This window comes from Sprattus sprattus (genome assembly GCF_963457725.1).
Source record: "Sprattus sprattus genome assembly, chromosome: 1".
Lineage (NCBI taxonomy): Eukaryota > Metazoa > Chordata > Actinopteri > Clupeiformes > Clupeidae > Sprattus > Sprattus sprattus.
In genome coordinates this window covers 72,467,758-72,488,072 of record NC_137920.1, presented here as the reverse complement: position 1 = coordinate 72,488,072, position 20,315 = coordinate 72,467,758, and the positions used below count along the sequence as shown (strand labels likewise).

At 43.7% G+C, this 20,315-nt stretch overlaps 3 protein-coding genes across 3 annotated transcripts; 1 reads left to right on the top strand and 2 right to left on the bottom strand.

Moving 5' to 3' along the window:
- Positions 1-1,836: 1,836 nt before the first annotated feature.
- Positions 1,837-2,802, bottom strand: LOC308379645 (odorant receptor 131-2-like; the record flags this gene model as incomplete). Its single annotated transcript, XM_080856870.1, has 1 exon — positions 1,837-2,802. The coding sequence occupies one exon, from the start codon at positions 2,800-2,802 to the stop codon at positions 1,837-1,839; it is 966 nt and encodes a 321-aa protein (XP_080712996.1).
- Positions 2,803-11,941: 9,139 nt separating this feature from the next.
- Positions 11,942-12,907, top strand: LOC308361588 (odorant receptor 131-2-like; the record flags this gene model as incomplete). Its single annotated transcript, XM_080833984.1, has 1 exon — positions 11,942-12,907. One exon carries the CDS (start codon positions 11,942-11,944, stop codon positions 12,905-12,907), a length of 966 nt encoding a protein of 321 aa, XP_080690110.1.
- A 5,764-nt stretch (positions 12,908-18,671) lies between these two features.
- LOC308371583 (uncharacterized protein) lies at positions 18,672-19,928 on the bottom strand (the record flags this gene model as incomplete). The annotated part of the gene is made up of 1 exon (XM_080846542.1): positions 18,672-19,928. One exon carries the CDS (start codon positions 19,926-19,928, stop codon positions 18,672-18,674), a length of 1,257 nt encoding a protein of 418 aa, XP_080702668.1.
- Between the last annotated feature and the right edge of the window lie 387 nt (positions 19,929-20,315).

Sequence of the window (20,315 nt, the reverse complement as noted above, 5' to 3'; positions counted from 1 at the left end):
CCCGGTCATGGTTAGGTTAATTATTCCGCAGTAGACTTCATGCTCCAGATAGACTGCTCTCCACACACGGACTTGGAAAACACAGTGTATCTCATAGGATAATACATTATGCTCTTTGGACAAAAAATAAACTTGTGCCCTGAGTGTTATTTGCAAATATGCTAATTACTGTCCAAGTCACCCGGCAAGCAACATTGATCAATTACACGCCATACACTCTTGTGACATTTTGCATCAACATGGCAGAGGTGGATGGACCTGAAAACCAATAAGCAACAAGATTTGAACCCTGCAGTTATGGAAAAATGGTGAGCAGACAGCAGTCAGTACCTCTGACAAGACATGGAGATCATGCACATTTGACATGTAGGCAATAGAAGTGGGATGGACTGCTGTTGTAGCCCGCCAAAGAGAGGGAAAAGCCATCAGTCCACCTGTTCCTGGCCCCTGCACGTGTTTGTGTCTTTGTGTGTGCACGCGCACCCGTGTGTGTGTGTGTGAATGTGTTGCTGAAATCTCACGCTTCAAAGTGCTTATGGCTGTGTGTCTCTGCTGCCCCCTCCTGGAGGAGTAAGGTCATGGGCCCTGTGATGGGTGAATGTGGTGTGATGTGGAATGTGATGTGGAATCATCGACTCGTTCAGACTTCAGAGAGGTTTCTACTTGACCTTTTGGGAAACCTTCCCTTTTTGTGTAAACTGATCTAGTTGTCTTACATTTGAATGGAGGCTATTTCTTTAGAACAGTTCAGTTCAGCTAATTTGGATGCTTTTAGATGTGTGCTTTGGGTCCTTGTCCTGCTAAAGGACTCAGTTTTGTATTGGCTATATACGTACGTATAATGATAGTGGAAGACTGCGATGACCTGGTGTGTTTGAAAGCTAGGACACATCAGGACCGCCGTAAATGTGTTAGAATTAAACTTTATTACCAAACAAGTAGAAGAGGAATAAAGAATGTTAGCGTAACATTATGCAGAGAAAAACATATTGGGTGTGTTCATATGTGATGTTGTTTTTGAGTACAATAATCTATACAATACTCGGGGAACAGTCTGTTTGTAATGGAAGTAAGTGAGCGACAGAGTAAGTACAAAAGTTCATGTGTTAGGTGAAAATGTACCCAAGTTATCTCAGGACTCTGGAGTTGTACATACCTGTATCAATATCAGTATATTTATTCATTAACAATCTCTCAGCACAAAGATAAAAGTGAAGCAATTCCATAAACATTGCACAGGGTTGATATATAACTAAATATTTATCTAACTCTGATGTCATAAATGTTTTATAATGTCAGCAAGAGTAGGCACGCTCAACCAAAAGCCCTTTTGTGACATCCTAAATGCACTTTCTGTAATGCATGGATGTCAGTTTTACGCAGGGTTGAACAAGCACAGTTTGACCCTTATCACCTCTGAGCTCACCCAAACATAGACAAAAGGTTCCTTCTCTTTATATGCAGACTAAGTGGTGTCACCACCTAATAATCTAAGTTACACACACACAGAAAAGCCATGTTCCTGCTTACATAAGCACATGATTCTTACAAGGTAATTATTAAGTCACTTGATTAATACATTCTTAAGTCATGAACAGTGTTTCTAAATGAATTCTATTAATTGACCTTTTTACCAGAGCTGAGAGAAGCAACTGATTGGCTGACCAGAGGAGACAGGCAGCAGAGTGTGATGGAAATGACAGCTTTAAAAACAAATAATATTTTCAAATCGATTGGAAATGTACAAGTGTTAAAACATTTTCAAAGATCAGTCCTCCCTAACAGATCAATAAGCCAGGAGGTCAGTAGAATGGCACAAATACCCAAATTATGTTCTCAGTGTGCGGTCACAACGGGTTTGACCTTTTGGGCTCCACACCTGACATAGTAGAGGAATAAGGGCCGAACAGCATCGTCTCTCAGGCCGTAGATCAGGGGGCTCAGGCACCGAGGCAGAATGAGAACAAAGAGATAGTTCAGGTAGCGCAGGTCCATGAACAGACGACTGCTGCTGGTCATAGCCAAGGCTCTCTCGATAATGCCATAAAGAAATGAGTTAAGGCACAGGCCCAGCTGGATGAGGTGCAGCAGGAGAGTCCTGTGGGCTTTCTTTGCCGATTCTTTATTACTGGAGGCAGATCGAGCTACAATCATCACACTGATGTAGGTGAAGACAATGATCAGCGTCACGGCAACAAAGTAGAAGGCATTAAAGCCCTGAAACACGTCGGCCTGCCACGGAGCCATGAAGATGCGTTCGCGCGTGCAGAACATGCTCTCGCTAAAGAAACTGCCATCTCTGGCGACTGCATACAGGATGTCAATCACTACGTTCACGCCCCCTAGAAACCATATGATAAGAATGCCGACGGCAGTGGCGGCGGGCGTGGCAATGCTGGCGTGTTGCAACGGGAAGCATATGGCCACGTAGCGCTCCAGCGACATGAGGGCCAGGTTCAGCGGAGCGTTAAAAAAGGTGGCGCTGGAGACGAACAGGGCGAGGGAGCAGGCGGCTCTGTGGATCTGCAGGTAAGACATGGAGAGGATGTAGAGGAGAGAGGTGAAGAGCAGCTGGATGGAGTCGTTGCAGAGCATGTGGGAGAAGAGCACGTAGCGCGGCGTCTCCCTGAAGGCCTGCTTGCTGCTCAGTGTGAAGAGCAGGAGGCAGTTGATGCAGATGAAGAGCACTGCCATGACGATGGCCACTGCCAGCTTAGTCAAGGGCCCCTCGTTCAACTGCACCTGGAACATCTGCTGGTGGACGAAGAGGAGCTGCTGGCTGGACGAGTTGGTGCCATCCATCATGACAAAATATCAGGACAAATATAATGGCAAATAATGTGGCAAAAATCAAGACAAATATGAAGAAAAATATAACTAATAAATCCTTAACATCAGGTTATCCATCAGATGACAGAAATACAGACATTGTCACACACATATAACACATCACACACTAAAAATCAGATATACACATATTTCTATATGTTAAGCATCAGTGTGTACACCAGCATAACACACACTGTTCAGAATCTGTCAGAGGTCTCAAACACACACAGCGCGTCACACAGCACCCTGTGAGCTGAGCTACCACAACACACACTACTGACTAAATGACAGCGATTCAGATGAAGCCAAAAACAGTACGATGCAATCACAGGTAAAAGAGTTCAAAACCAATCTGTACTATCTTTCAGTGTCATATCTGTCTTAAGTTCAGTAATGCATGTCAGAGCTGTGTGGCAGAGAGAAACAGCGTGTTCAGAGATCAGTCATTACTCAGAGCTGTGTGGCAGAGAGAAACGGCGCGTTCATATATCAGTCATTACTCTGCAGCATGTGGAGGACCCTCTGTCTGGTCATCTGTGACACTGTTACCCATTGCCTTTGTTTTATGGGATGCATGTCACCATGGCAACCCTGCGAGGAGGGTAGGGTGTTTCTCACAGGCACGTGTCAGCATTTGTCTCACCCCTCTTTTCGTGCTACTCTTTGTCTGATGTTTCCCTCTCTACTCCACTTATTGTGCAACTGTTTCAAAACACAAACACAGCATTAAGCCCTTTTAATGGTTTGGTGTTTGACCGTTCGGTTTGAAGCGTTTGAATATTTATTTAAGTCTGGTGGCCATGTGGTACACAAGTGTTCAAGCCCCCTGTTGAGCAGAGACCCTTTAGAGTCCTATTATTGAGGGTTCCCATGGATACCTTTATGACACATAGTTTTCCACTTCCTTGAAGTTTATGTTCACAGCGCACACTGAAGTAATATTAATAATAACTACTTTCAACCAAGAGTGAGGTCATGCCGGTGTAACAGGCCGTAGTATACCCCGGCTAGGACTATACCTGGGGTTAAAGGGGCCTAGGCTAGATTATACCCCGTCGTATATTATGGCCTAGGCCAATTCATACCCCCTCAGGCCAGATAATACCCCCATGATAGCACGCATTGTGACGTGGCGCTGCCTTGAGTGGCAGCCTGTCTTAGCAGCTCTTCGTTTTTTTTTTTTACTATTTTCCCCCTCTTTTCACGACTTTTTCTATGTTTTATAGTTGTTTGTATTGGGGTAGTGCGCTGCTCTACCTAATTGTGGATTATTTTTTTTGGACCGGCCAGAACTACCTACATTATTTAAAAAATAACTGAATTGGTTGCCATGGTGCCGCAGCGAAATAGTGTCCTATCTTGGCCGCTCTCCTGCGGGTGGACCCTGGCCTGGTGGCCTGGATCGCAGACTGACCAAACGACTGACTCGCCGGCTGACCAAAGTGCCTGGGACTGCGGCCGGCCAGTTGAATGTGCTGGTGAGGAGCACCGGTGCCCCCCAGGGGACTCCATCGTTCTCCGTTGTCCACTGCATCGGGGATGACAGTGAGGCGGAGTGCAGAGCTCTGATGCAGAGTTTTGTGGGGTGGTGTGTCACCGATCACCTCCAGTTCAGTGTCGGAGAGACCAAGGAGCGCTTGGTGGACTACCGGGCGGAGTGCGAGGAGGAGCCCCCCAACTCCTAACTAGCATGCTCTGATAACACCCCTATCTCTTTAGATTTTTGGCAAATTTTCCCTTTATGTTAAATACATTTTTTAATGTCAAAATATTGGTTGGAGAAATAGAAGGGGAGCAAAAAAAAGGGTGCAGTTTTGGCTAGATGCAGTTTTTGGCACCCACCTCTAGGTGGCTTCCTAGGCAGCCGCCTTTGTCACCTATAGGAAGGACTGGCTCTGCCTGGAGGGGTATAGTATGGCCTAGGCTATTTTACACCCGAGGGTATAGTTTGGCCTAGGGCAGTTTATCCCTGGGGGTATAATAATAATAATAATGAACTTTATTACAGGCTCAAGGCCCACATGGAATATGTACAATACATAAAATCAAAAAATGACATATAAATATACACACATACATACAATCATAAATACATATAAATACACAAGGAAAGAAGGGCTAAAAAATGCACTTATGCCAGTGTTCCCAGATCTTAGATGTGTACTTGACAGAGCTGCGGCCAGGGTCTGTCATCAGATCAATTATAACATTTGAAGAGCGGTCCAGCCGACACATACACTTAAAAGTAAGGTTCCTCAGCAAGGCTATGAATGTGGTTAGACCCATATTATATAGTATACTCTGGCCTGGAGGGGTATAGTATGGCCTAGGCTATTTTACACCCCCGGGTATAGTTTGGCATAGGACAGTTTATCCCCAAGGTATACTCTGGCCTGGGCCAAAGTATACCCGGGTTTAATCTGGTGTGCAATTGGACTAGTAGAGCAAGTTAAGGGATAGACAGTGGGTTGCCAAGATGGGGATCTTCCCAAATAGTGAGCCCGCATCGATGTATAAAAACTGTGTTACTCATTTATAAGGGCTTATTAATGACTTACAAAGGGTTTACAACCTAATTAATAACCTATTTATAAACCATTTACAATGGAGTCTTATTGTAAAGTGGTACCGTTTTAATCACATGATTAGAAATACCATTACAGTTTCGCTACTGTTAGATAAATTATATTAAGACGTTAATATTGATGAGACAGAGACCAGCAATCAGAATTTAAAATAGTACTTTTATCTTTTGCAAAAGAGGGAGATGTGTCACAACCAAATATCATGAACAAACTCCAAAGAAGAGCTGGGCGCAGCCAACCTTATGTGAGTAGAAAAACAGGTTTCATCACACAAAGGGCGGTGTTCTTTCGTCCCATCGCTTCAGAAGCTGCTGCAGTGATCTCAGAATATGTCCTTGAGAGTAGAGCAGTGTGCATGATTATCAGTACACAAACAGGTGGTTTGCCTCAGCAAGAGAGTATTCAAGGCCTCAGCCTGTAGGCCTCAGCACACCACAGGAAAAGCAAGCGAATTTAAATACAATAACAATGTCCTCATTAGAATGTCTCTATTAGGTACTAACAGTGGCAATGAGGGTTTTAATGAGCATTCAATAATGTAAGAAACATCACTTTGAAATGGACATGAAAAACACAGTTAGAGCAACAGCTGAGACAGACAAGGAGGGTCATCAATGATTCATGCTCCTCTTAGGAGAGCAGGAGTGCTGAAAAACATGTGGCTGGACTCCAGAGGGTTTGAAGGTGTCTATCATATTACACACCAGACAGAGCTTAACACACACACAAACACACACACACACACCTCCTTCTCTACTGCAGCATACACCAGGCAGAGCTTAACACACACACACACACAAACATTACACATTTTTATTATGATTATATGAAGCGTCGACAATAAAAATCATTCACATTGACGTTAACGATTTTGACGACTAATCTTTGCAGCTCTAACACAGACACACACACAGACACACACACACACACACACACACACACACACACACACACACACACACACACACACACACACACAGCAGGAGGCTGAAAAACATGTGGCTGGACTCCAGAGGGTTTGAAGGTGTTTATCACTTTCCTTTTCTTAGGACAAGTCCTCTGTGCATAAGAATGCGAGCCAGTCACCAGTGGCTTATTTTCTAGCGTTAATGAGACCCTGACTGCAGGGTTAGGGAGCTGGGAGGATGGCATGAATGTCTGCAGAGATTATACAGGTGCCTATCACATTTTTTCCCAGAATGCACCACTGGCCAGTATCCCAGAATACACCAGTGGGGCCTGACACATTTGTGAGTTTGTGACATGATCCACTTCATCGGTTTACAAAGACAGCTGATTACACCATTATACATTTTTAATATGAGGGGGAGAACGCCATCAGAAAGTCACCCATCCATTGTGCTCCAGTGATGTTTTTAACTGGCCACATGGTTGTAGAAGTTACAAATACTGCAGCAATATAGTAGAAGGCACAAACACATCAAATATATAAGTTAAATTCATACCCAGCCAATCAAAATAAAATGTTTGTAATATGAAGGGATATATTTCAATTCTAGAGCACTGGATATCACTGACGCATGTTGATGCGTAATACTATTGGATGCCACGGATGCATGTTATTTCACTGCCTAATCTTCTTGGACACAGTTGGTGCCCTTGTAGCGAAGTGGCTGTCACAAAACAACCAAAGACAAATCACAAAATACTCAAAAGTAATTAAATAAGTATTTTTAATATATTGAATTGCAAATACTGGCTATCTCTGTTTGCAGAGTTATCGGTAAAGGCAAATTACTAGGTTAATAGATGGGGAAGAAGTGATGAAATAAGAGACAGAAGCTTTTTGAATGGCATGCAGTGCTGTCAGAGATGTCCTGGACCATACCTGCCAACATTTGAGTAGCAAAATCCGGGAGATTTCGGCGGGGCCGGGGGGCAAATGTTGGTTTTAAATGGGATGTTGTGCATATAGTCAACTTATTTGTTCTCATATTTTATTTTATTGTGATTAAATTAAACTGCACTTTGATCAGCGTTAGCTGTTTTTGAATGTGCTATATGAATAATTTAATATAATATCTGGGATGCCAACTCTCACGCTTTTGTCGTGAAACGCTTTTATGTCCTGTCTCACGCTAGCATGTCATACAAATCCATTGACTTCAATGCATCTCACGGCAAAAAAATACACCTGTTTTGGTCAATCTTACCGATTCTCATGCCAGGTCCGTCTTGAAAGTTGGCAACTCTATATTAAATATGTAGGCTAATATAATATGTGCGTTGGAATGCGTTGATCCGTCAAGGTTGACAGATCCCCATTCAAAGTGAATGATAGCAACCTCAGACACCTCGCAAATCCTCTCAGACGTATTTTTCAGTTACAATAATGTTTTTTTTTTTTTTACATTGTTCTGTGTCTATTTCTCGGTAACTTTATAAAAATATAAGTAAAACAAACAACTTTTAGGTACAAATTCGACCATCTACGGAGTTTGGTAAACCAGCTTTTTTTTTTTTAGCTTCGGTCTCTTGAGACGTGACCATAAACGTGATCTGATTGGCTAGAGCCTGTGTTGTCTTTGCATTAAAGGCAATTTGATTGGCTGACGCTTGCTTTGCCTCTCACGCTTGCGTTTCATAGATGATATGGCAACTTTAGAACATTGACACACATTTTGATTTGATTATTAATAAAATGCATTTGTAACTCGTGAAATTCGGGAGATTACCGGGAGAAATGACAAAACGGGAGGGCGGCGGGAGATGGATCAGAAAACGGGAGAAACCCGGGAAAAACGGGAGGGTTGGCAGCTCAGGTCCTGGACTGATATGAGGATCCGCTGAGATATCTGGTAATCCAAGAGGAGTTAATCGTGTCTGCTTGAGCAAAATATTAACTGAACTGACAACCTCAAAAAACCTAGGGTAAGCCTAACCCGAGATAGAAAATCTAGAGATCTTCAAGTAGTTCATAACTAGAACATTTCCATTTGTAACAGAAAACATATTTTATTAACATTGAAGTAATGTCAAAAACACCGGCATATGTTATGAGAACTAAAACACAGGCATATGTGATGAGAACTGAAATTCCAGGTGGACAGACTGAAGACTGATGGCCTAGCTGAGTGTGTCCAAAAAAGCAATAGCAGAGATGACAGCATCCCCACTCACCACTACCCCCTGGTGGTCAGACAGCCTTGCGACAGAAGCACCACAGCTGGCATTTTGACCGCATTAGTTCCACATAACAGGGCCTAATGCTCTGCTCCAGTGGAGATCAGTGAGCCTCTTGTGAAATTAGTCCCTTATTGATGACAGCAGTGAATGGTATCTGTGTAGACGCACAGGAAGTTATTGATGACAGCAGTGAATAGTATCTGTTTAGACACACAGGAAGTTATTGATGACAGCAGTGAATGGTCTCTGTTTAGACACACAGGAAGTTATTGATGACAGCAGTGAATAGTATCTGTTTAGACACACAGGAAGTTATTGATGACAGCAGTGAATGGTATATGTGTAGACACACAAGAAGTTATTAGTGACAGCAGTGAATTGTAAATGTGTAAACGCACAAGAAGTTATTGATGACAGCAGTGAATGGTATATGTGTAGTCGCACAGGAGGTTGTTGATGACAGCAGTGAATGGTATATGTGTAGACACACAAGAAGTTATTGATGACAGCAGTGAATGGTCTCTGTGTGGACGCACAGGAAGTTATTCATGACAGCAGTGAATGGTATATGTGTAGACACACAAGAAGTTATTGACGACAGCAGTGAATGGTCTCTGTGTAGACGCACAAGAAGTAATTGATGACAGCAGTGAATGGTATATATGTAGTCGCACAGGAGGTTATTGATGACAGCAGTGATTGTTACGACTTGGTGGTGATGTGCAGAACTCAAACGCACGACTCAGAACTCAGCAGTAGGATGAAGGGTAAACGTTTTACTAGCAGGGTTCGGTACCCAGGTAGGCAGTCCAACAACTAGAAAAACATAGAACATACTAAGTAACATACATACATATAATGACAAGAACGCAACGAAAACAAGAATACATTGGCCCATATACACAACAGATAATGAGGGACAATCAAGGTGGGGCAGTAAATGAGACACAGGTGGACTAAACAAGGGAAATTAACAGGACACAGGAGAAACCAATCAGACAAACAAACCGGGTGATGTTTGGGAACAGGTGAGGGGTGGAGACACAACAACAAGAGGGCACATGTCATAAACAAACAAACACAGGAAAGCACATGGCAGGAACAAGGAAGCACAAGGACTAGACACAGGAAGGAAACAATGGCAGACAGGTAGTTGTTCCAGCCTCACAGCACTGAACTCCTGTTCCAGCCCAATTGCACTGCACTCCTGTTCCAGGCTCACTGCACTCCTGTTCCAGCCTCACTGCACTGAACTCCTGTTCCAGCCTTACTGAGCTCCTGTTCCAGCCTCACTGCACAGAACTCCTGTTCCAGCCTCACTGCACTGAACTCCTGTTCCAGCCTGACTGCACTGAACTCCTGTTCCAGCCTCACTGCACTGAACTCCTGTTCCAGCCTGACTGCACTGAACTCCTGTTCCAGCCTGACTTAACTCCTGTTCCAGCCTGACTGCACTAGTTTCTTGAATAATTTACAATAATATTTCAAAGTCCTTCAACTGTAGACAAAGCTCTTGATTGTTTTGGCAACTGCTTACATCACTGAGTCCTTGACATTTTTTGTCCCTTCACGTGCCCTTAGGTCCACTACACACCACGTTAAATAGGCCAAAAGTCCCCAGAAATGAGATTGGGGAAGCTGCCATTATCCACTACACCTCTAAACTGTGGAGCACCCCACCCAACAGCACACAGAGGCAGACTCAGAGGAGTACCCCACCCAACAGCATAATTATTATTATTACTATTATACGGCAATGACAGTACGAGCGTTCTGATTGGCTAATGGGTAGTCATGCCAGCCGCGTACTGACCTCCTTGCCGATCTGCCGGTCTGATACGGATCCTTATTGCCCTCAGACGTCATCTTCAAAATGAGCGCTATTGATAAGACATCAAAAGCCATGAGGAAATTCAGAAGCAGCGAAAATGTGTTATTGAAAGTGATGATGAAGACTAGACTACTATAGTTTGAATCTATTGTTTTGATGTCATTTTAGCTGAGCCGTGTTGTCCGTTTTCTATTTATCATTGTAACTTGAAGTTAGCAAGTAATTGGTTGCAACACCTGAAACGCACTGTGTCGTGAGAAGACTTGAGAGCAGAACAAAACGACATGTTTTCTATTTACAATTACCAATTCTTATTACTTACTTTTCTATTCTTACCAATTCAATTCTTTACAAAATGAAAGGCAAAAATGCCATATAATAAACAACTCATCGCTCGATCAATACGTTACAGCCTCAGTCTGATATTACACCGGCATGACCTCACTCTTGGTTGAAAGTAGTTATTATTATTATTACTTCAGTGTGCGCTGTGAACGTAAACTTCAAGGAAGTGGAAAACTATGTGTCATAAAGGTATCCATTGTGTGTCATAAAGTTATCCATAGGAACCCTCAATAATAGGGCAGAGGTGGAGGGACAGAACAGGGTCTCTGCTCAACAGGGGGCTTGAACACTCGTGAACCACATTACCACCAGACTTAAACAAATATTCAAATGCTTCAAACCGATCGGTCAAACACCAAACCATTAAAAGGGCTTAATGCTGTGTTTGTGGTTTGAAACAGTTGCACAATAAGTGGAGTAGAGAGGGAAACATCAGACAAAGAGTAGCACGAAAAGAGGGGTAAGACAAATGCTGACACGTGCCTGTGAGAAACACCCTACCCTCCTCGCAGGGTTGCCATGGTGACAGGCATCCCATAATACCAAGGCAATGGGTAACAGTGTCACAGATGACCAGACAGGGGGTCCTCCACATGCTGCAGAGTAATGACTGATATATGAACGTGCCGTTTCTCTCTGCCACACAGCTTTGAGTAATGACTGATCACTGAACACGCTGTTTCTCTCTGCCACATATTACTGAACTTAAGACAGGAATGGCACTGAAAGATAGTACAGATTGGTTTTGAACTCTTTTACCTGTGATTGCATCGTACTCAGTCTGTTTTTGGCTTCATCTGAGGCGCTGTCATTTAGTCAGTAGTGTGTGTTGTGGTAGCTCAGCTCAGAGGGTGTTGTATGACGCACTGTGTGTGTTTGAGACCTCTGGCAGATTCTGAACAGTGTGTGTTATGCTGGTTTACACAAAGATGCTTAACATAATATATGTTTAAATATGTGTATATCGGATTTTTAGTGTCTGATGTGTTTTAAGTGTGTGACGTGTGTGTCTGTATTTCTATCATCTGATGGATAACCTGATGTTAAGGATTTATTAGTAATTTTGTCCTCATATTTGTCTTGATATTTGCCACATTATTTGCCATTATATTTGTCTTGATATTTGCCACATTATTTGCCATTATATTTGTCTTGATTTTTGCCACATTATTTGCCATTATATTTGTCCTGATATTTTGTCATGATGGATGGCACCAACTCGTCCAGCCAGCAGCTCCTCTTCGTCCACCAGCAGATGTTCCAGGTGCAGTTGAACGAGGGGCCCTTGACTAGGCTGGCAGTGGCCCTCATCATGGCAGTGCTCTTCATCTGCATCAACTGCCTCCTGCTCTTCACACTGAGCAGCAAGCAGGCCTTCAGGGAGACGCCGCGCTACGTGCTCTTCTCCCACATGCTCTGCAATGACTCCATCCAGCTGCTCTTCACCTCTCTCCTGTACATCCTAGTCATGTCTTACCTGCAGATCCACAGCGCCGCCTGCTCCCTCGCCCTGTTCGTCTCCAGCGCCACCTTCCTCAACGCTCCGCTGAACCTGGCCCTCATGTCGCTGGAGCGCTACGTTGCCATATGCTTCCCGTTGCAACACGCCAGCATTGCCACGCCCGCCGCCACTGCCGTCGGCATTCTTATCATATGGTTTCTAGGGGGCGTGAACGTGGTGATTGACATCCTGTATGCAGTCGCCAGAGATGGCAGTTTCTTTAGCAAGAGCATGTTCTGCACGCGCGAACGCATCTTCATGGCTCCGTGGCAGGCCGACGTGTTTCAGGGCTTTAATGCTTTCTACTTTGTTGCCGTGACGCTGATCATTGTCTTCACCTACATCAGTGTGATGGTTGTAGCTCGATCTGCCTCCAGTAATAAAGAATCGGCAAAGAAAGCCCACAGGACGCTCCTGCTGCACCTCATCCAGCTGGGCCTGTGCCTTAACTCATTTCTTTATGGCATTATCGAGAGAGCCTTGGCTATGACCAGCAGCAGTCAGCTGTTCATGGACCTGCGCTACCTGAACTATCTCTTTGTTCTCATTCTGCCTCGGTGCCTGAGCCCCCTGATCTACGGCCTGAGAGACGATGCTGTTCGGCCCTTATTCCTTTACTATGTCAGGTGTGGAGCTCAAAAGGTCAAACCCGTTGTGACCGCACACTGAGAACATAATTTGGGTATTTTTGACATTCTACTGACCTCCTGGCTTATTGATTTGTTAGGGAGGACTGATCTTTGAAAATGTTTTAACACTTGTACATTTCCAATCGATTTGAAAATATAATTTGTTTATAAAGCTGCCATTTCCATCACACTCTGCTGCCTGTCTCCTCTGGTCAGCCAATCAGTTGCTTCTCTCAGCTCTGGTAAATAGGTAAATTAATATAATTAATTTAGAAACACTGTTCATGACTTAAGAATGTATTAATCAAGTGACTTAATAATTACCTTGTAAGACTCATGTGCTTATGTAAGCAGGAACATGGCTTTTCTGTGTGTGTGTAACTTAGATTATTAGGTGGTGACACCACTTAGTCTGCATATAAAGAGAAGGAACCTTTTGTCTATGTTTGGGTGAGCTCAGAGGTGATATGGGTCAAACTGTGCTTGTTCAACCCTGCGTAAAACTGACCTCCATGCATTACAGAAAGTGTATTTGGGATGTCACAAAAGGACTTTTGGTTGAGCGTGGCTACTCTTGCTGACATTAGAAACATTGAATGGCGTCAGAGTTAGATAAATATTAGGTATATCAACCCTGTGCAATGTTTATGGAATTGCTTCACTTTTATCTTTGTGTTGTGAGTGAGTCCGATTGCAACTGTTAATGAATAAATATACTGATATTGATACAGGTATGTACAAATCCGGAGTCCTGAGATAACTCGGGTGAATTTTCACCTAATACATGAACTTGTGTACTTACTCTGTCGCTCACTTACTTCCATTACAAACAGACTGTTCCCTGAGTATTGTGTAGATTATTGTACTCAAAACACAACATCACATATTAACACACCCAATCTGTTTTTCTCTGCATAATGTTACGCTAACATTGTTTATTCCTCTTCTACTTGTTTGGTAATCAAGTTTAATTCTAACACATTTACGGTGGTCCTGATGTGTCCTAGCTTTCAAAAACACCAGGTCATCGCAGTCTTCCACTATCATAATAGGTATAGCTAATATCAGGACAGGGACCCAAAGCACACATCTTAAAGCATCCATATGAGCTGAACTGAACTGTGTCCAGCCTAAATCCCGTCATACACTTTTGGAGAGGTCAGAACACAAGAGTAGAGATCGGACAACAGCAGTTGGAAATAGCCTCCATTCAAATGTAAGACAACTAGATCAGTTGACACAAAAAGGGAAGGCAACACTGACAGTCAAGTAGAAATCTCTCTTAAGTCTGAACGAGTCGATGATTCCACATCAGCAGACATGTTCACCCATCCCAGGGCCCATGACCTTACTCCTCCAGGAGGGGGCAGCAAAGACACACAGCCATAAGCACTTGGAGGTGTGAGATTTCAGCAACACATTCACACACACACACGGGTGCACGTGCACACACAAAGACACAAACACGCGCCGGGGCCAGGAACAGGTAGACTGATCGCTTTTCCCTCTCTTTGGCGGGCTACAACAGCAGTCAATCCCACTTGTATTGCTTACATGTCAAATGTGCATGATCTCCATGTCTTGTCAGAGGTACTGAATGCTGTCTGCTAACCATTTTTCCATAACTGCAGGGTTCAAATCTTGTTGCTTATTGGTTTTCAGGTCCATCCACCTCTGCCATGTTGATGCAAAATGTCATAAGAGTGTATGGCGTGTAATTGATCAATGTTGCTTGCCGGTTGACTTGGACAGTAATTAGCATATTTGCAAAGAACACTCAGGGCACAAGTTTATTTTTTGTCCAAAGAGCATAATGTATTGTCATATGAGATCCACTGTGTTTTCCAAGTCTGTGTGAGGAGAGCAGTCTATCTGGAGTGTGAAGTCTACTGCAGAATAATTAACCTAACCATGACCGGGAATCTGTCCTTAATCTTGTGTATTGGGTTTTGGTTGTCAGCTATAACGGATAATCAGTCCAGCATAGAGCTCCAGCTACTCCTACAGATGATCTACGACCAGCTGATAAGTGACACTGCACTGATGAAACTCACAGGGGTCAGCCTGGCGTCGCTTCTGCATCAACTGCATCATGTTTCACACTCTCATGAGTAAGCCTGTGTTTAGAGCGCTGCCTCGCTACATCCTCTTTTCCCACATGCTCTGCAATGACACGGTTCAGATGGCAATAACGGCTATGCTCTTCATCATGGTGTTGTATCTACTGCAGCTCACCAAAGTCTATCTGGAGTGTGAAGTCCACTGCGGAATCAACAGATGATCAACAAATGATCTATGACCAGCTGATAAGTGACACCGCACTGATGAAACTCACAGGGGTCAGCCTGGCATCGCTTCTGTTCATCTGCATCAACTGCATCATGTTTCACACCCTCATGAGTAAGCCTGTGTTTAGAGAGCTGCCTCGCTACATCCTCTTTGCCCACATGCTCTGCAATGACACGGTTCAGATGGCAATAAAGGCTATGCTCTTCATCATACTGCAGCTCACCAAAGCCATCTGTGCACTGAGCATGTACGTGGTTACGGTCACCTATCGCAGGCTTTGAACATTGCTGTGCTTTGAGTGCTACGTAGCCATTTGCTTTCCGATGAGGCACAGCAAGATGACGACATTCTAAGCGACCGCCGTTGCCATTGGCGTTATGTGGATGCTGTCCTCAATTTGTCCCCTGATAGACATATTTTACGGAATGATTACGGATCACATGTTCAACAGCGGACAAACGTTTTGCTTTCGACAGATATTTGTAGATTCAAATTGGCAAATAGAAAATGTTCCAGGCTGTAAATGGAGTGTCCTTTGTGGCGGTAGCATGAGTCATCATCTTTACTTACATCAATTTTGACGATATTCTGCAATACAAGTCTCTGTTCACCTCAGTATATGCGTGGTCTCCTTTTGCCACTACAGATGCCTACCTCTAGCACCGGACAGGGGCACAGATAGCACTGGGGACCCCAGATTCATAGTGACCCCGAACCGTCCCCCCCACTCTCCCTACGTAAGGCGACAATCATCAGTTAATAACTCTGCACAGCTGATTCGGCGATGTTAGCGCCCCCCCCAGTTTAAAAATCCCATCTGCACCGCTGGCACCGGAGGCCTGCAGCTGGCTGTGCGCAACGATGAGGAGATGAACAATGGACTGTGTGTGGAGACTAAGACTCATATTCTCAGAAGACTCGGAGGACCATCCTGCTGCACCTTGTTCAGCTCATTCTGTGTATGGCCAGCTTGTTGTTTGGAACCATAGAGACTTGGTTCATAACCTGCCCTTCATGAACTATATCCTGATTCTCATGCTGCCTCTGTGCCTGAGCCCCCTGATCTATGGCCTGAGAGACGATGCTGTTCTGCCCTTATTCATTTACTATGTCAGGTGTGGAGCCCGAAAGGTCAAACCCTCTGTTACCCCACACTAGGAGAGTCGGTGCAGAGTTGGGCTAGAATAGAGTACATTCTACTTTGGAGTTCTACCGCTGGAGTTTCGATATTAAGATCTCTGGCAAGAGACACCGGTATTGGAAAAAAAAAAAACGATACCAATCCCTATTCCTAACTCACCAAACTGCTGCATGCCAAAGGAAACAGGCTCACAGATTAATTGCTGTCCAGATATCTCTCAGATATGCTTAATATGGTCCTGTGATGGGAGGAGGAAGTATCCTCACTGTTGCTTTGGTTTTTCCTTGTGGGGCAGGGGAAGACTTTCTTCTGGCTCAGGTGAGTGCGGTTTATCACTTATGTAAGATTAGGTTGCGCTGCAGTCCCGTGCAATAAAATGTGTTTTATCTTTCTATAGTTATACATTTTTAAATTACATTTATACGCTCTCCACATGTACAAACTCATCCACGCCTAGTGGAGTACCTAAAGGGGGCGGGCTCAGAATGGTGATTCGTCGCAATTCGGCCTTCCGTCGTGAATAGATAGTGCTTCGATTGTTCCATAACAGTGTCATGTCTCATTTGCTACATCTGGTCCCTGCTCAAGGAACCAAGGTTACATACGTAACCGAGATGTTTTCCTTTTCCTAAAGAAACAGAAATTTAACAGAACTCGTTGCATGATAATGCTAGTGTTTATATATTTGGGTAGGAAAAAAGCTGTCCAAATAAAAGTGGTTTGAATACAATTATGAGATTTGGTGAGTGACGTAAAAGCATTACTGTACTCTATTGAAAACATTCAATATAATTTATTTTATTTTTTATAAATATACTATTATTGCAAATCTCATTCATTTCAATTTAAAGTTTAGACAGTTGAGTATTTACCACAGTGTAACAGCACCTTTTCCTTAAATAGCACTAATTAATCACTTGGGAACTGGCCGTCCTGCACGTGTCAACCAGGCAGAAGATGGTTGGCATGGAACTCCAAGAAGATGCAGAAACTTCCCAAGACAAGACGGCCTCTAGATGGCAGTATATGTTTCTGTCATGGCTGATTTGGAGGTTTTTGATAAAACCTGGATTAAAGCCCTGATTGGCAATCAGGAAAAATCTTCAAAAACTTCAGAAGTCAGAGTGTGGAGCAAAAAAAAGGTTTATTTTGCCAGTATAATACCAACAGCATAAATTTGAGCAATAGTCAATAGTCAATAGTGTGAATCATTTCAGTAGTTTGACACACTACCATGGTGGTTAAAGTTGATTTTCTTCATACACAGATTATTGAGTTTTCATTCAAATGTTTTCACCACATAACTCCAAAAATTGTACATATCTTTCTGCATTAACACTTCCGTCACAGGCAAACACATCTTTTCGATCGGCAAATGCCTTAATCGCGTTTCTCTGTTCCTCTTTCAAAATGAATGCGCCGTCAATATCTGCACTAACAGGCTCACGAGATGCCGCCATCTTTGTTGGATTTCGAAATCTATCGCTTGATCATCTGTCCATCATCGTATAAAGCCCGCCCTGGCACTTTGATTGGCTGTACTGTTTTCTACCAGGAAAAAATTCTCCCCAACGGTCAGAACGAAGAGCCAGACCGAACTTCCCGACCAAATTTTTTGGCTGGTATCCAGGCTACTGATCTTATATACTGTATATGTGTGTATATATATATATAATGTGTGTATATATATAAAAAACATCTTTGAAATTAGGGCACGTAAGGGGCAGTCCACGATTCTAATCCAAACGATCTAATTCAGCGAATTACTCATCACATGTCTCTCTAGCTGTCAGTTCTGTATGTGCGAGCAATAAGCAATTCCGGGCAATCAACCTGTTGCTTCAGGAGCAAGGTTGGGAGTTTTTTTTTATTTGATTAGCTGTTGATCAAATATCAACAACTTTTTGCCAGAATTGTGGAACGATAATGTTAAAACAAATGCCTAGCACTGTACATAACATAAAGTTACTATGGTAAGGTATAGTCCTGGTATGGTCGGAGGGGGAACCACCTACGGGTAAGGGTTAGGGTGGGTGTTAGGTTAGGGTTTGGATGGGGGGTTAGATTTAGGTTATGGGGCCTGGACTAGGATCCAAGATAAGTGCTATAGTTGAGGTAAGTGCTTTTATAAAGTAAGTGATCGGGAACAAATTAAAAAAATTGGAAAAAGACAAGCAAAACAAGGTGAGTGGGTGACAAACAGAAGGTAAAGAATACAACACAAAAAGTACTGAATAATGTGTTGGACCTCCTCCATTAAATCACGCTTGCTACTGTTACAAAGGTTTATTTTTTTTTTCTTGTGAGGCAAAACAGAATATATTGGCCAACAGCGTTACCAAACTGCTATGTCACGGTAGGAAGCATCGGTATTTCACAACACACCTGATTCTTTTAGTGCACGATCAATACTGGAAATCAAAAGCTCCTCAAATTCCCAGAGTTTCTGGTCGACGAACGGCTGGTCTTTGGAGAGTTGTCTTTGCAGTGGCACCCTGACATAGATGATGCGGCATACATCGAACGGGACGTTGAAGAAGAGTCCAAACTGCTTCAGTGTGGAGTGTACTGAAGTCTGCTGCGCGCTCCGGGGGCTGATGAGCAGCTTGGTGGGATTAAACACATCCTTCCTGTCCGGCTCTCGGTAGACATGCTCCAGGATGTTCACACCAGGCACAATTCGGCCACTGTCATCGAACTTTGTACCGGGGAAGATGTGGTTCTTGATACTGAAGACCCCTACGTTCGGATGCTGCTGCTGTAAAGTGCCCATTAACTTCTCCAGGTTGGCATGATCGTAAGGCATAATGATCTCATCAATGTCATTCAGCAGGAGGTACTTTGACTGGTACATGTATCTGTATATGCATTCGTTCAGAGTGGTCAGCTGTCCATAATTATGCATGTCCTCATGGTGAAAGTCATACTTCAACCCAGCAGAGGGCGGTAGGAACTTGTCTATTGGCCAAGGCACAACCTCCAGCATGCCCTCTTTCCTGTAGTACTGGAGGATTTTCTCCACGTCTGGTCCACAGCTGGTGTTGTAGATGACAACCCTCTGAACCCCTATAAGCTTGTACACCTCCATGGTTTGTGCAAATTGGAGGGCATTATTGTACTCCTGAAAAAGGTTAGAAATGCATACAGTAAAGTTGTACTTAAACGATTCCTTGACCTCCCGGTTTTGGATTGGTAAAAATGTCAAATTGGCGTTTTGGTTAGCTGTTATGCTGACATGTGTGGCTTGCTGTAACGCTGGACTCATACACAACACATCTGAAGTCACAAAAGGAGAGCCAAAGCTTTCGTTGTGCACGTCAACTTTTGCCGGTGAAAATGCGCACTGATTCAGAGCCCCATCAGCCTTAGCATCAGCCTTAGCGTTAGCACATAGGACACAGTAGAGCGGCTGGCGCTCCTGCTTGCAGATGACGCTGATCACCCTGATGGCCCCGCCCAGTCTGTGGTCCTTAAAGGCAGACACCATGAGGTGCCTGGAGCCTGGGATGGGGGTGATGGTGTCTTTGGGCAGTTCAGGCTCAGCTGAAGGTCGTTTGCTGCTCGTGAGGTTCACTAGGGTTATGATGGTCAAGGCCCCGATGCCAACCACCAGCGCCAGCTTTCTCTGCATAATGTTTGTTCAGTCCGCTGGGATACAGCATCTACAATCTGCACAGCCAAAGATGACATAGTGAGACACAAAATTACTCAAGAACACTTTCATGTATACACACACACCAGAAACACACTTACATATTGGCAAATGATCACATTTACAGACACGCTCACAAGTGTTGTCTAATTGTAACAAGTCAATTTGCTTTACAAACACTAGAAATAGCACAGCTGGATGTGAAGTTACCCATTGAAATGACCTTTTGATGTCGTAAATCTTTATTTTGAAAGGTCTTTTCAAAACAAGGAATGAATATAATCTTGAAGTACTGTCAGTGGTTCAAAACCAAGAGCAAAACGTATTGGGCTCTGAGGATAGCCCGTGGCATGTGGGCAATGGAAG